Genomic DNA, 16,082 nt, shown 5'->3' with positions numbered 1-16,082 from the left:
GCAGGATCCGTGTGTATTGTGGCTGCTAGAGAACAAATACACACGGACTACACAAATCCTGTGGAGAAAAAGGAACAGCATGGCCACTCTCTGAGAGAGAGAGGGTGAGAGGGCCAGAGGCCCCTACCTGGACCAGCTTTTATTGCTTTTCTGGGTACATTACATGGACAGTAGTCCTCATTTACTGTGTATAAGTTAACTGCAGGGGATTACCTTTTACAGATAACTAAGGAAAGAATGTTGCTAATTACTTCAAAGAGAAGGGTGTTGCAGACCAAGGGGAAAAAGTGGTTGAACCGGTCACACTCCATACTTGGGAAGTTTAGCACAGACTTTAAGAACTTACAGTAAGCACTTGTGCCTCAATTCAGGATAAGGGAGTTTTAGCAAAAGCAAGTCTCATAGCAGTCCAGGTACAATGCAGGCCTGATTCCCCATGGGAAGACCTCTCCATGGGTGTGGTCCTGTGTGCCACTCACTCCCCACTGGTTTCCACATGGAGACTGAGCTACATTTCCATGCCATGCGAAGCAGTTCCCTACATCTTTACACTTAATGTAAATAAATACCAATAGTAGTCACCTATCAACATCATACAATATCACTTCACAGGTTTCTTAATCAAATCTAAAAAAAAAAAGTAATAAAAAATAAATCACAATAGTAAAAAACACAAGTACAACATAGAAAATACCAAAATGTAATTTTATTTGCCTTACATACCAAATGCTAAACTATACAATTTTGCCTTGGAGTTTAAGGCAGTTTCATTTTTCACCACTTACTTTTTTGATCATATGCTAGAATCAGCACCTTTCGTTTTACCCATATTTAATTTACTGTTTATGTTTCATACATTTGTGCATTTGAGAACCATATTTTCTCCATGATCACTGAAGCTCTGCAGCATAAAATGTCATTGTCTTCATATATTTGAGTAATACCGATCACGGTTTTGAAAGTCTCTATGAGCATATTTTGCATAAGTCTTGTTATGTGGGATCCTTCCAAAAGGTTCATGGTCATTGAAACAAGATTCAAAAACTTCATCAACAGCCTTTTCAGCTACTTCTTTGCTGATATTCCTAACAGCCAGGATAGAAAGGATGGCTCTGTCTCTCACACAAGTCTAAGGGGGAAAAAAGTATGTGCCCTTAATTTTATATGAACATGTAATCATGAAATAATAACATTTTATATAGTGTCTGAATCATAATCAAACTTCAGTTGCCTATTATTTCATTCAGTCATTCCAAAGAAGAAACATAACTCTTAAATAATGTAACATACTTTAAAACAGAACTAAATTCTATTTGGCTTAATATTTGTATTCTTGACTTCCAGTCAAGATGGCAGCATAGATAAACATGGCTTGCCTCTGCATACAACTACATCAAAATTACAACTAAATTATAGAACCATCACTCAGAACCATCAAAATCAAGTTCAGTGGAAATCTGACAACTACAGAATTAAAGAAACCACATCCATCCAGACAGCTGGGAGGAGAAGACACACAGAACAGGCTAGTCTCACATCCATGTGTGATGGATAAAAATTAGGGAGGGAAATCTTAGAAGTGAGGAGTCCCAGCCCCAAACCAGGGCCCCCAGCTCAGGGTTCCAGAGCAGGAAGGTAAGTCCCCACAACTCTGACTGCACAAACAGAAGAGATTAAATAAGAGGAAGAAACAGCTATGGTCCCAAGCAATCCCTCTTACACAACTCACACTTGGTCTTACTCAGACTCACGCTCTCTGAGCTTCAGCACCAGGGAAGAAGCTTGAAAGGCACCAGTGGCACACAGGAACTGAGGTGTCTGGCAACAAGGCAAAAGCTGGGGGGACAGCTTTCTCTCAGACAGAAAGGTGGGCAGAGGCCATTGTCCCTTTTCTGAACCCTCCCCCTACGGAGCCACAGAACTGGAAGTCTAATGCATTTCTGAGATTCCATCAACCTGGCTGACACTGTTTGCCTCACCCAGGAGATCCCCCGACACTCCATGCCACCTTAGACTGTTACCAGTGGCTTTTCCATAAGAATGGCTGGTCTTGGCTCATGCTGTACAACTTCCTGAATCCTTTCAAACAAACAACAGCCCCTATAACTCTTGCTAAGTGGCCCGAGGAATGGTGTTAGCAGCAGTCAGCCTAGATTCACAGCTTGGCTCCACCTGAGAATCTTCTAGACCAGCACAGTAGCCGCCATCTCAAATTGCTTTACAGCTCAGGCAGAGTGGCACTAGGCAAAACACAGATGAGGGCTGACCTTGGCCTGCACCACTGGGGAAACCCCAGGGCCTTCACACCCAGTGGACAGCTACAGACCATGTCAGAGTACCACCACCCTGCTCCTGCACAGCTGACCCTCCATGGAGGGCAGAGGTTGGTGGTCAGTGGTCACAGCCAGTCTTTGCAGCTGACTGACCTGGGTAAATACCTCCCATTGACCTGCCAACAGCAACCAAGGCTCAACTACAAGAGGAGGGTGTACTCAGCCCACATGACGGGTGCACCTCAAGTACCCAGCTTGGATGATAGAAGAGGCTGTGTGTCACTGGACCCTACAGGACATCTTCTACATTAGGCCACACTACCAAGACAGGGAGTCAAAGCAGCTCTACCTAAGACATAAAAACAAACACAGGGAGGCTGCCAAAATGAGGAGACAAAGGAACATGGCCCAAGTGAAAGAACTGATCAAAACTAAAGAAGAAGACTAAATGAAATGGAGATAAGCAATCTTACCCCCAGATCCAGAGTTCAAAACACTGGTTATAAGGATGCTCAAGGAACTTAGTGAGGACCTCAACAGCATAAAAAAGACCGAGTCAGAAATGAAAGAGACACTAATTAAAACAGAGAACAATTTACAAGGAAACAACAGTACAGTGGATGAAGCCAAGAATCAAATCAATGATTTGGAACATAAGCTATCAAAAACCAATCAGAAAAAGAAGAAAAAGAATAAAAAAAAAAAACAAGGACAGTGTGAGAAGCCTGTGGGAGAGCTTTAAGTGTTACAACATTTGCATCATAGGGGCATGAGAAGGAGGGAAGAAAGAGCAAGAAATTGGAAGTCTATTTGAAAAAACAGTGAAAGAAAATGTCGCTAATTTGGTGAAGGAAATACACATGCAAGTCCTGGACGCACAGAGAATCCCAATCAAGATGGATGCAAAGAGGCCCGCTCCAAGACACATCATAATTAAAATGCCAAAGGTTAAGATAAAGAGAGAATCTTAAAAGCAGCAAGAGCAAAGCAGTTGGTTACCTACAGGGGAGTTCTCATAAGACTGTGAGCTGATTTCTCAAAAGAAACTGCAGGATAGAAGGGATTGGCAAGAAATATTCAAAGTCATGAAAAGCAGTGACCTATAGCCACAATTGCTACACCCAGCAAAGCAATCATTTAGAATCAAAGGGCCCTTAAAGAGCTTCCCAGACAAGAAAAAACTAAGAGTTCATTATCATCAAACCATTATCACATAAAATGTTAAAAGGACTTATTTTTTTTTTAAAAAGGTCAAAATTGTGAACAATAAAATGGCACAAATGCATATCTATCAACAATTGAATCGAAAAGACAAACTAAGCAAACAAGAAAGAACAGAGACAATCATGGATACTGAGAACATTGATGGTTGCCAAGTGGGAGGTAGGTGTGGGGAGTGCTATGCAGAGGTGAGAGGATTAAGAAGTACAAATAGGTAATTACAGAATATCCATAGGGATGTAAAGTACAGTACAGGAAATGAAGTAGCTAAAGAAGTTTTACACATGACATATGGACATGAACAATGGTGTGGGGATTGCCAGAGGGAGTGGGGGGTGCTGGGTGGAGGGGGAAAAGGGTAGAAAAAAAATGGAATAACTATAATAGTATAATCAATAAAATATAATTTTAAAAAATAATAAAAACAAAAAATAATTTGTTCTTTTCATATGAGTAGTTCTTACAAATTTCAAATACTAAATGTACTTCTCATTTCTATATTCATTATTTCCACTCTTCACACTCTTGAAGGTAAGCAATTTCATGTTAGTTTTTACCTGATGGTGTTGTTTTAGTCCAAAATGCAACCTGAATATTTCATTTACAAGAGAGCAGTCTCCACTAAGGTTAGCAGCCCGAACCTATCACAAAGACAGAAGGCAAATGAAAGGAAAGTAAGTGCTCATGCTCTATAATTTTATATGAACCAATTTTTAAATGTAAAAGATTATAAAATTAGTATGTGTTTAGGAGATCAAAGAAACTATAAGACTTTTTTTTAAAGACTATTTTAAACTCTACTGCCTCCCACGAGAGCAAATATCCACGAGCTACATCAGACAGTGCCAAAGGCACTGGGCTGGGTTTGTATTACAACCTGAACAGGACATATTTTTTTAATTTACTACATTTTTAAAGTAAAAAGCAGCTTCCACAGATGAAAAAATCTTGGGAACTACCCACATATATTCTACTGCTAACCTGGCCACATTTTTGCTAACTCATTGCAAACAGAATGACTCACTTTGTATTACTTACAATAATATGGCCTTATTCGTCTGAAGAGCTCAAGGCATGTACACACTATAGCTAACAGGCATTAATCCTCCTAACACCCAAGAGAGAGACCTATTTAAAAATCCAGGACTCAGTCCACTCTCCAAATAATATGAGTTATAATTACATGTAGTGGAATCACTTATTAATTTCAAGGGAAAGAGAAAATAATCTAAGTTGTAAAGCATAAGCTTGAAATTTATGAGTTTTTTTAACATCTCAGCACATTGCACTCTCTAATGAAATGCAAGTATGAAATAATTAGGTCTCTCTAGGGGCATATTTATATTTATATTCCTAAGAGCAACCCAAAGTGCTCAATAATAAATATCTTCTTACGTTGTATTTTTAGGCTAAATGCAGGATTGCCCAACTTTTTGGTATCTCTGGGCCACACTGGAAGAAAAATAGTTGTCTTGGGCCACACATTAAATACACAAATACTAACGAAAACTGGTGAGTAAAAAAAGTTTTAAGTAAATTTACGATTTTGTGTTGGGCCGCATTCTTAGCCATTCTGGGACACGTGTGGCCCCTGGGCCACAGGTCAGACACCCCTGCCAGAGCAAGAAAGGAGCTTTACCTACAGAGGGCAGTACAAAAAACCAGTTAAGAACCTGGTTGTAATCCTGCCTCTCCCACTTACTAACCTGTTCAACCTGGACAAATGCCTCACTTTCCACAGGTATAAAATAAGGATAATAGCAGTCACTTCCATGGGTTGTTGTGAGAATTACACAAGAATCCACAAACACTTTCTGTGCTGGTAGTGCTCTCGCAAACATGGTGAATGTTCCTAAAACCCACCAGACTTCCCATAAGAAGTGTGGCAAGCATCTACCCCACAAAGTAACAGTACAGAAGGCAAGGGTTCTCCGATGTGCAGGGACGGTGGCATTATGACAGGAAGCAGAGTGGCTGTGGTGGGCAGACCGAGCCGATTTTCCACAGAAAGGCTACAACTACAAAGAAGATTGTGCTGAGGCTTGAATGCATTAAGCCCAACTGCACATGCGAGAGAATGCTGGCTATGAAGAGATGCAAGCATTCTGAACTGGGAGGAGATAAGAAGAGAAAGGGCCATGTGATCCAGTTCTCAGCTTCACACTTTGTTTTATTATGAAGACAAATCTTGGGCATATGTTCACTTAAAAAATAATCCACAAACAGAACAGTACCATGCAGCCCTCTGTGAATGTTAACTATCCTTATTTGTTTATATTATAGTTTATTCTGTCAGAAGCAGTTTGTTATTATAATTGAAGTTAATCATCACTGTCATTAAGATTTAAAGATTAAATTTAGGGGGTTGGGCTGGGGCAGGAGTAAAAAACAGAAAACTGTACTTGAACAATAATTAAATTTTTTTTTAAAGTATACCGTATTTTTGAATATAAAAACTTTGAAAGTATAGAAACCATGTTTTCATAAACTAGCTTATATATTTAATGGACACCAATAAACCAAAGAAAGGATTGTTTGTATGTAGAGATAAAATGACTATATAGACCTTAGGAAAAATAAATGTGTATGAATAGATAAAACATTTCCAAAACTGAAGTGAAATGAGCTTGAACTAGACCTATGGATGTTAACCACATAATTAAAAAAAAAACAACAGTAATTTAAAAAAAGGATTTAAAGATTAAATTTAATGTAATTCTAAAAAAACATTAAAATGTCTCTTATCGCCCTGGCTGGGTGGCTTAGTTGGTTGGAGAGTCATCCTATTACACCAAAAGGTTGCAACTTCAACCCCTGGTGAGGGCACATACCTAGGCTATGGGTTCAATCCCCAGTAAGAGTACATATGGGAAACAACCAATTGACCTTTCTCTCTCACACCGATGTTTCTCTACCCCCTCCCTTCCTCTCTCTCTAAAATCAGTAAACATATCCTCAATAAGGATTAATAAATAATAATAACAGTAAATAGATAAAATATCTCTTGTATCTCAAAACTTGTATTCAATAGTTAGAAACAGAAATTCAGGACTAAAGTGGAACTGTAACTGTAAGAAAAAGAGCACATTTAAATAGTAATTTAGACTTGAATAAATTGCTCAAGCACAGTGTTCTGCAAGAACAAAAACAAAAACCAATCTCTTCTACAATACAACTCACCTCTGAGCAGGCCAAGTGTCTGACATTGGCGAACCAGTCGACGTGAGCACGACAGTGGTCAAACGCGTGGATGAGCTCGTGGGTGACCACTCTGTTCATGTGGGCCTGACTGCGGATGTTATTCTGGCACAAAACAATCTAGGAGGCACCAAAACAAGGGAAGTCTGGTTACATCTAAAATCTACTCTCATTTAATGGCTTCCACCCCTTCTCTTGCATGAGAGGGACTTACCTGCTTGTATTACCTCTACCCACCTTTCTCCACTGACCTACCTGTCCATCAAGGCCCAGTCTTAACTACATGCTCCATTAAGCCTTCCCAATGACGAACTTGTCCCTTCTCTTCTCTCTGGACTATAATAGCACTTGGATTAAGGACACGAATTCACCTACTGTCCTCACTGGACTATCAGTGTGTCTTGAACTCCAAGGCACTGCATTTACAGCATGGACTTTGGAACAAAGCAGGCAGAGTCAAATTCTAGCCACATTCCTTACTAACTGGTGACCTGGGACAAATTTCTTAATCTCCCTGTGCCTCAGTCTCCTCAACTAAGGAGATAAAAAAGGAGAAGATTATTGTACCTACCTCACAGAGCTGTGAGAATTAAATGAGAATATATGTGAAATGCCTCTTACTGAGTTTTTGAGTGAACAATGAATCAACAATAAATGACCACTACTGTCCCACTCTGCCAGAATTGCCAGGAAAAATCCTCAGAAAGACCTTCAGAAAGAAATGCAAGAAACCAACGCCACTGAGCAGGACCCTCTCAAGAATAATAGAGATGTGTGGGATCCTCATAATAACAGTTACAATTTAGTGCGTACTTCTATGTGCCAGCACTGGGACATGCTCATACGCCAGATACTTCATGTACATTCATTCGACATCCATTTACTCAAATTATACTTACTGAGACCTATTAGATTTATAATCTACTAAGAGATAAAAATGAATACCAAATTGCTAAAATACATGCAATGACAGATGTCACGAAGCAAACCCCAGGTTGTCAAAAGTACTCACGACCGGAATGCCTGATCTAGTCTGGAGGTTTGGGAAAGGCTTCTCTGCAGAAGGAATGTTTAAACTGGGATCTGATGGATGAATGGGAGTTAAATTTGAGGAGTGGGGTAGGGAGCATGCCAGACAGAGAGAACAACCTATGCAAAGGGTTTGGAGAGGGTTGAAGGAACAGAGTATTTGAAAAGCTGAAAGCAGGCCTCCATTGCTGAAGCACAGAGTCTGAGGGGGTAGGCATGAGATGAGGCTGGTGAGGCCAGCAGTGGCCAAATAACTGATGGCCTTGTCTTTACCCTGAGAGCAATGGGAAGTCACTGAAAGGCAGGAGTGAAATGGGGCAGGGGGTGCTTTCACTTTATTTTTGTTTTTACCTTTTGACTGTAGTTGGAAAAATAAGCGGAAGACAACCAAAACTGGATGCAGAGGGACTAGCCAAAGGCTAATGAAGCATTCTGGGCAAGAGGTAATGGCACTGAGCTACAATAATGGGAGCCAAAAATGGTTTCTAGGAGGTAAATTAGATAAAATGTAGTTATGGATAGAATATTGGAAAGGAATCAGAGGTACCAAAAATGACCCCTAATTTCTGGTTTGTGTTAATAGGATGGATAGTGGTACCATTCACTGAAATATGCAAAACAAAAAGACCAGGTTGAGTGGGGTAAGGGATGGTAAAAATCATCCATGTGGACTTGGACAGTCAGGTCTGAGGTACCTTTAAGAAACCCAAGTGTGGGCATTAAGTAGGCACTTGGATGTATAGATCTGGAGTTCAAAAGAGAGCTCTGAACTAGGAAAATAAATGAGTTCCCCTTTGCAGAGTACAGAGTAAAAATAAAAATAAAAGAAAAGAGGATCTAACATCAAGGATTAAGGAACTGCAACATTTAAGGACTGACAGAAAAGTGGGTTAGCAGAAAAGCAACCAGAAGAGCACTATGGGAAGACACCATGGGAAGAAAAGTGGTTGGTGTTGCCTGCTCAAGTCAAATGCATGTGTAACATATGACCCAGCAATTCCACTCCCAGGCATACACCTTGGAGTAACTTTTGCATGTGTGCACCAAGAGAAAAGTTTTAAAATATTCATAGCAGCATTGTCCAAAATAACGAAGGTGGAAAGAACCAATATTAGACAGGGTAAACTGCAGTGCAGACATGCAATGGAGCACTATCCCACAATGACACTAAATTTAACCAGAGATATACACAGTAACATGGAAGAATCTCAATGTTGAACAAAAGAAATGTTACAGAATATTATATACCATATGACTTCATAAAACTACAAATTATTACCTATAACTCAAAGTATTCCATGAATAAACCTTAAGAGCAGACAACTAAATAGCACACTGTTGGGTTGTATGCATGGTAAAGTACTTCAGAAAGCAGAGAGCATGGTCACAAAAGTCAGGATAAGGAAGCAGAGGTGACGTGGTCCCAGAGGGCACAAGGCTTCCCGGGTCCTGGCAACGCTCTGGCTCTCACATCTGGGTGGCAGCACACAGGTGTTCACTCTCTATAATGACCGACAGTGTGCGTACAGATTTTTTACTTTCTGTATGAATGAGATACTTCGCAATACAAATTTTAATGTTAAAAAAACAAAAAGAGAGTGCTCACTGTGTTCAAAACTGCTGAGAAGGAACATGAGGGTTCAAAATGTCCAATTTAACTCCAAGGTTGGGGGGTGGGCAGTGAACTTACCAAGACCCACGTTGAGAGCTGTAGGTACTGTGATTACCGATTTACAAATGAGGAAGCTGAGAATAAGGCGAATAACTTGCCTGAGCTCCACAGCTAATGAGCAGGGGAACTAGGATTTGAACTCAAGTCTATCTGACTCCAAAGCCCAGATGCCTCACCCCTGCGCTACACTGCTTTTTCCCATGATTACTGTGAAACAGCTACAAATAACCAAAATACACATAAAATTCTCCATCAGGAAACAATTAAGTGCAGTTAGATGTAGGTTACAGTCAAAGAAACAGTATACTTACAACATCTTCATCTACCCTCATCACATGACATAATCTACCACCTCCGAGATTCTCTCAAAACCCTCTAATGATGTAAAACTAATAACATGTATTGAATGCTACTGTGCTTACTATGATAAGCACTCTACAAGAAATGTCCCATTTAATTCTCCTAACCATTCTATAAGATAGATACAATCATTACCCATATTTTACAGATGAGAACTCTCAGTCCACTAATCAAAAAGTTTCAAAGGTATGTATCACTTCTCACCATGTAAAGGTGAAACTCTTTAGCTTAACATTCAACACCTCCCACCATATGGCTTACCCTTCTTTCCAATCCTGTTTCCCCTATTTGCCATGCATTCCTGTCCTCCGGTAAATGAGACAACATGCCATTCCCCAAATATACCTGGTTCTTTCCCAGCATGCCACCTTTGCTCATGCTTCCCTGTTTGGGCAACAGTCTTTGTCTTCCTTGCCCTGAAGAGGATTTACATCCTCTGGCTGAATCTGTTGGCCTCTTTCAGTCAATCACATCACTGTCCCGTTGCAGCAACCACGCCCACCGGTGTTCATCTTTTATCTCCCCTGTGAGGGTGGAAGTGCCTTCAGAGCAAGAACAATGACCAATTCATTTTTACAATCCCACACAGAGTCTGGCTAACAGAATCCCCAGAATGCAGAAGGTCCTCAGCAAACATCAGGAGAACTGAAGGAAAGAAAGCAACTTGGCAAAAATTCCTACCTGAGACACTGAAGCATCAAAACCGCCACTGACATTTCCATTACAATCTTCACAGGAAAAGTGTCTTTCTCTGTTAACAGCACTGAAAGGCAAGAGCGATTAGAGACAATGTACAGGAGCCTCGTGCATGTGGCACAGAGAAACAGCCCCAGGCCGGGAGACCTGCACCAAATCCCCTCCACCACTAACACACACAAAACACTGGGAAAGCAACATAAAACCTTCCAGACTGTTTTTTCACCTCTAAAATAAGGAAACTGTCTCTAAAATCCATCCGAGTTTAAATCCTATGAACTCTATGACTGCATAAAGCATTTGGTCTACTAATTAAAACCACAGCAGAAGTATAATGGCGTTCCTGCCCTTGGGCCACCATGGTGAGTGGGCCTCAGTAGTCACGTTCTCTAATCCCCTCAAAGCTAAACAATGCCTGAACAGTTCCTACATAACAGGCTGAGGCTTCTTCTCCATTAAGGACAATGCTGAGGCTGGCAGAGTGGAAAAGCCAGTTTAGTAATTACTTACAGAAGGATTTTCAGCATTGTCTTTACTAAATAACCAAGGTGAATGGTAGAGCCAGAGATTCAGAGTTAGAGCAGATGTCTGAGAAGAATAAGGCTCGTCTGCAGAGAAGCAGCCAATCACTACCACCTACCAAGGATTTGTGGCCTACAGTGAAATATAAGTAGTTCCAGTTTAAGGGGGGGTTTGTTTTTAGCAGCCAGATGCAGAGCAGACTTCAAAAAGATTTACTTACCAACCTGAGTGCTTCATGGCATCAAGTAGAAGTTTGACATATGGATCTAAAAAAGATAGTGATTCAATTACATATGCTAATTGAACAAAATGGCCAATTAAATCATCCAAAGAGCAGTATATTATCAAAAAGCAATTCGCAAATCTTAATGAAGTAACACTGTATTAAAATTGATTAGAAAGAAAAGACAAGCTTAAATTAACATGAAAGCAAGTCTTTAATGAGATGAAACACTGATACAAATACCTCGATGGGCACTACCAAACATCTTAGACAATATCAAGTATGTTTTTTAAAGGCCATTTTTAGTTAAATGATCAAAGATTGAGGGAATGTGGGCCATCTCCGTAGAAACAAAGAGCAGCACAGTGCCCAGATTTAGAGGAAGGCAGTCAGTAGCCCCATGCTGTCTGCCCTGGTCAGACCACACTGGTAACACAGTGTCCCATTCTGAGTTCCACGCTGTACACGGGACCTGCCCACTGTAGCTCTTCCACGAGGGCAAACAATTAGAATGATATAGGACTACATTCAGTAAGTAGCAAGAAAGAATTTGTGGATTTGGAAAAAAGAAAGAAGACTTAACTAGGACCACAATAGCTTCAAGTATTTGAAGGGATGACCTTGTGGGGATAGATTTAGTCAATATTTCTTAAGAGGGCAGACCACAGACCAATGGGTAGAAGTCACATGGTGCAGATTTCAACTCAGTATGAGAAAGGGTTTTCCCAACAATTAGTTTTTGATACAACAGACCAGCAGCCTCAAAGAACAGATAACCTGTCCCAACAGAGGTCTGTCGATACATGCTCTGGGCAGCTCAAAAAACAGTAGAGTTAAAGGATAGTAATTGGGATAATAAACTTAGGTTACATTACTGCTTTCCTAACCTGTCTCCTCATAAGAGTGTTAACAGTAAAATAATTATCATTAATGAAAAGTACTATTTAGTGTATATCAGGTGTCTGGCACCATATCAAGTACACTATTACTCAAGCAACTAGGAGATTTTTACACAGTTGAAATATATTCAAAAACCTATAGTCCCCTTACTGAAAAAAAATTGCAGGGAGCACAGTGGGTTTTGTGCTTCAGAAAGGACCTGCAGAGTTTTAGAATCAATGTGCTTTGAAGAAAAGGAAAAGAAAGGTCTCCCATGGTCCTTGGGATGATGCGTGTTTCTCCCATCACGCCTGCCTCAGGTATAGAATTTCAAAGCTGCCGGCTGATGCTTTAATACCACCAACAGGTTTTCCCAGTTGTCCTCCCTGGAAGGTTGATCCCTGTTCATTCCTACTGGGGCTCGTATTCAGCACCTCACATCCTATCTCAACTTTTTCCTTCGCTGCTTGGCTCTTCCATTGCAAGAATGGCTACCCTTTATTCAGCTCCCAATATGCTGACGTTTTACATTCATAAATTCTATTCCTCAAAACTCTAAGAGGTGTTTTTAACTAACTTCTCCGCCCTACACCTTTGTTTTTTGCAGATAGGAATAGAGGGGATCTGAGAGGTAAATCAATCACTCTTGCACACCTAACAGAGAGAGGGAGTGGAATTTGAACCAATGTCTAACTCTGCCTCCCATGTTCTTTCCACTGTTTTCCACTGAAACATCTTAAAGGCAAGGACGAGCTTTACTCCACTTAGTGTTTTTCTCACACCAGAACCTAGGAGCTATTCAGTAGATATTGTAAATACAATGTCATCATTCCCCCTACTTCCCTTCTTCCTCCCACCTCCCTTGATTCCCTACATGCAGGTAATCTCAAGAAAGTCAGAAAATCTGTGGATGATTGAGTTGTTGTTTTGTTTTGTTTTTAATTTATTTTAGAGAGAGGAAGGGGGAAAGTGACAGACAGACATCAATTTGTTGTCCCACTTCTTTACGCATTCACTGATCGATTCTTACAGGTGCCCTGATCAGAGATCTAACCTGCAATCCTGCCATACCAGGAGGATGCTCTAACCAACCAAGCTAACCGGCCAGGGCCAGGTTGTTGATTTTTGAACTGTGACTGGCCAACTATGAAAGAGTAACCTGCTTTACTGTCGGACAAGTACATTTAAGACTTTTGAGTTCTAAATGCATCAGAAGTAAAATTAGGAAGTCTATGTCAATGTAAAAAAGTCAAGAAATCTCTAGTGCAACGACCCTGGGAACAGAGAAATTGGTGGGCAGGCAGTTGTGCTACCTGCTTATTGAACCCACAGCTGTGGCTCTTAACCCTTGTGAGGTCTTGGGCCTCTTGAGGATATGACGAAGCTAAAAACTCTACCCAAAAAACTGCACTTCGGGCATACGCACACGATTTCACAGTCCATTTCAGGGGTTTCTACACTCTGAAGCCCACCCACGTGGGAAGGCTAAGGCCCCCTTCCAACGAAGGGCCGGTTTGTGAAAGTGTCACTTTGGCACTGCCAACAGGATGTCTTCATTAACGTGTCTCTTCAAAACTCTGCTTCACCCAGATTCTGAAGTTCCCATATCGTTGCAGATCTTACATAAGAAATCAGATTCTCTGTCAGACCAGCGAGTGAGACCGAAACGGACGAACTCCCAGTCCGACTCCCTGTTCACTGCACAGGCAGCAGCAGTGCGGACAGGGGTCTCGGCGCCCCCTACCGTAAGGAAACTGAGGCCCGGACCCCCACTCCCGCCCCCTGCTGGCGAATCTGCCTCGCCTCTGCGCTGAGGGGCCAAAACCCGGCCAGGGCCTCACTTGGGACTAAACCCGGGCCCCCCGAAAAAGTGGCGCCCAGGCCCCTCCCTGCCCGCCGGGTTCAGACGTCACCCGCCGACCCCAGCCTCGGGATCAGCTCCTACTTGTCTGCAGAGTCTTCAGAAGCATGAGCTGGCAGCTCTGGTTGTTAGTGGAGAAGCTGGCGAGGAAGCCCTGCTGGGGCTTCCCCTGAGCCAGCCGCTCGGGGAACGCTTGGCACGCGACGTGCGGCCGCCGCTCTCCCGCCGCGGGGCCCGGCCCGCGCCCGTCCGGAGCTTCTGCCATGCCATCCGCGGACCTCGCCGGCGCTTCCTCCTGGGGTGAGTCGAGACAGGTAACCGCCTTCTCGCCAAGTCCACAGCCCAGGCCCTCCCTCCGCGTGGCCGATCTGACGCGGGCCGGGCGACGGTCACTGGGCGGGGCCGAAGAGGTTGGGCCCCAGGGGCTCCACCGCCCAGCCAGGGACACCTGGGCGGGGCCAAAGGCATGGAGGGGAGGGGCGAAGCGGGGGGAGAGGGGAGGGGCGAAGCGGAGGAGAGGGGAGGGGCGAAGGGGAGGGGAGGGGCGAAGCGGAAGAGAGGGGAGGGGCGAAGCGGAGGAGAGGGGAGGGGCGAAGCGGAGGGGAGGGGAGGGGCGAAGCGGAGGGGAGGGGAGGGGAGGGGCGAAGGGGAGGGGCGGGGCAAATGGCGCGGGGCGGGGCGAAAGGTGTCGGGAAAGACGTTGCGCGCCGGTGGGAGGAGCTAGGTTGGGGGCCGGCTTGCAGGCTGTGCGGAGGCTGCAGTGGACTTCGCTGTGTTCCCTCAGGGTTGCTGCGGGTCGGTCCCGGTAAGCGTCGCAGCCCGGCCTCCGCGTGGACACCTCGTAGCCAGTGTTCGCCACTCCGTCTCCTCCTCCCTCTGAAGGCTCCGGTCGTTTCCACCAGCAGGCTATTGCAGCCTGTGTCCCACCTCTTCCCGGACGCCCCAAGCCATATTGAAAGCAGTATTTTTCAGATGCGTTTCAAAACTGCAATTATGACGACTAGTCATATCAAAATCCTCATACTTTAGGGTCTATTTTTTTCCTGCTTCAGCTGGGCTCGTTCACCCCACTCTACTGTCTTGCCCCATCAAATCTGATAACGACACAACGTGATAACTTCTACTTCCAAGCCATAGCTCACACTCTGCCATCTTTAAGCTCCTTTCCGCCGTCCTTATCCAGATCCTGATCAAATCTACCAGCTCCACAGGGCATTCCCAGATACCATAACCAAAATTAATCTCTCCTGACCTCCCAATGTACAAAGTACTTTCGTACCTGTTATGGCTTTCGTCACACCTGCCGGGTTTTAATTTATGTAAGTTTCTCTTTTAACACTAAATTATTCAGTTCAGCCCACACAGTTAGTTACTGAGCACCTACTATGATGAGTCGGGTATGGTAACAAAAACAGAATAACAATTGCTGAGGTTGAAGAGGATCGTGTACGTGGTTCATTTAAGAAATGTACCTAAATAATAAAGGCAGTAAGTGTCTTTATGTGTCACAGATGCTTAATATCTAAATTGGATGGGATGCTAGGATTATTCATTTATTGAATAATGAATGAAATACTATGAAAATATGAACACCCATTACACGTTAGTGTGTTTAGTATGGAAAACTCAAGGAAGGCTGGAGAGATGTCACCTGAAATGGACCATCGCCTATAAACATTGGAAGTACTATTTGAAATATCATTCAGCTACATGAACAAGCAAAGAAATGCAAATTAAAAAATGACCTTTTTCCCTACCAAATTAGCAAACATGTTTTCAATACTCATTCTGAAGGCAACAGAAAAATCTAGAATAAATTTATGCCAAAATATGATCAATAGTTGTCTAGGTGTTAATATTCTTCTGAATATTCTTTTGAATTTCTCTTCTTCTGAAGAGAATTCAAATTCTTCTGAATTATATTCTTCTGAATTTCTCAATATTTTTACAATAAGTGTGTATTACCTTTATAACCAGAAAAATAAACATTTAAAAAATGAGTAGGCTTCGCATGCCATGTGTGTAACTTCTCCTCTTACAGTACCAAGACATAGGGGTGAAATGGGAAGGCATCAGGGAAAGGTAGGGACATGCAAATCCAGATGCCTAAGTTAAAAGAGAAAACTCAATACCAGGAAGAAATGAAAG

At 42.5% G+C, this 16,082-nt stretch overlaps 1 protein-coding gene and 1 pseudogene across 2 annotated transcripts; one reads left to right on the top strand and one right to left on the bottom strand.

The window, feature by feature from the left end:
• Positions 1 to 686: 686 nt before the first annotated feature.
• Positions 687 to 14,351, bottom strand: ATP23 (ATP23 metallopeptidase and ATP synthase assembly factor homolog). 2 transcript variants are annotated; one of them, XM_037165788.2, is made up of 6 exons: positions 14,019 to 14,351; positions 11,192 to 11,237; positions 10,435 to 10,516; positions 6,675 to 6,812; positions 4,052 to 4,135; positions 687 to 1,129 (listed from the first exon to the last, which is right to left on the bottom strand). In XM_037165788.2, exons 1-6 carry the CDS (start codon positions 14,197 to 14,199, stop codon positions 926 to 928), a joined length of 735 nt encoding a protein of 244 aa, XP_037021683.1. In that variant the 5' UTR covers positions 14,200 to 14,351; the 3' UTR covers positions 687 to 925. The 2 variants fall into 2 exon arrangements, with proteins under 2 accessions (XP_037021683.1, XP_037021684.1); XM_037165789.2 differs by lacking the exons at positions 11,192 to 11,237; positions 14,019 to 14,351 and adding an exon at positions 10,099 to 10,277 and having other exon boundaries at positions 10,435 to 10,517.
• LOC119064219 (60S ribosomal protein L36a-like) lies at positions 5,334 to 5,673 on the top strand (annotated as a pseudogene).
• Positions 14,352 to 16,082: the final 1,731 nt, after the last annotated feature.

The sequence above is a fragment of the Artibeus jamaicensis genome, unplaced genomic scaffold, assembly GCF_021234435.1.
Source record: "Artibeus jamaicensis isolate MK-2021 breed Jamaican fruit bat unplaced genomic scaffold, CSHL_Jam_final contig_233, whole genome shotgun sequence".
NCBI classification, from domain to species: Eukaryota; Metazoa; Chordata; class Mammalia; order Chiroptera; family Phyllostomidae; genus Artibeus; species Artibeus jamaicensis.
The sequence above is the reverse complement of the archived record's forward strand: the minus strand, read 5'-3'. Positions and strand labels throughout refer to the sequence as shown.

Bases quoted from the DNA above. Each gene is read 5' to 3' on its own strand.
- ATP23 (XM_037165788.2), bottom strand. From the start codon at position 14,199: ATGGCAGAAGCTCCGGACGGGCGCGGGCCGGGCCCCGCGGCGGGAGAG. The intron at 6,813-10,434 runs GTAGGAATTTTT...GGTGCCTCCTAG, and splicing joins TTGATGCTTCAGTGTCTCAG to ATTGTTTTGTGCCAGAATAA. The intron at 1,130-4,051 runs GTAAAAACTAAC...TTTCCCCCTTAG, and splicing joins GACTAAAACAACACCATCAG to ACTTGTGTGAGAGACAGAGC.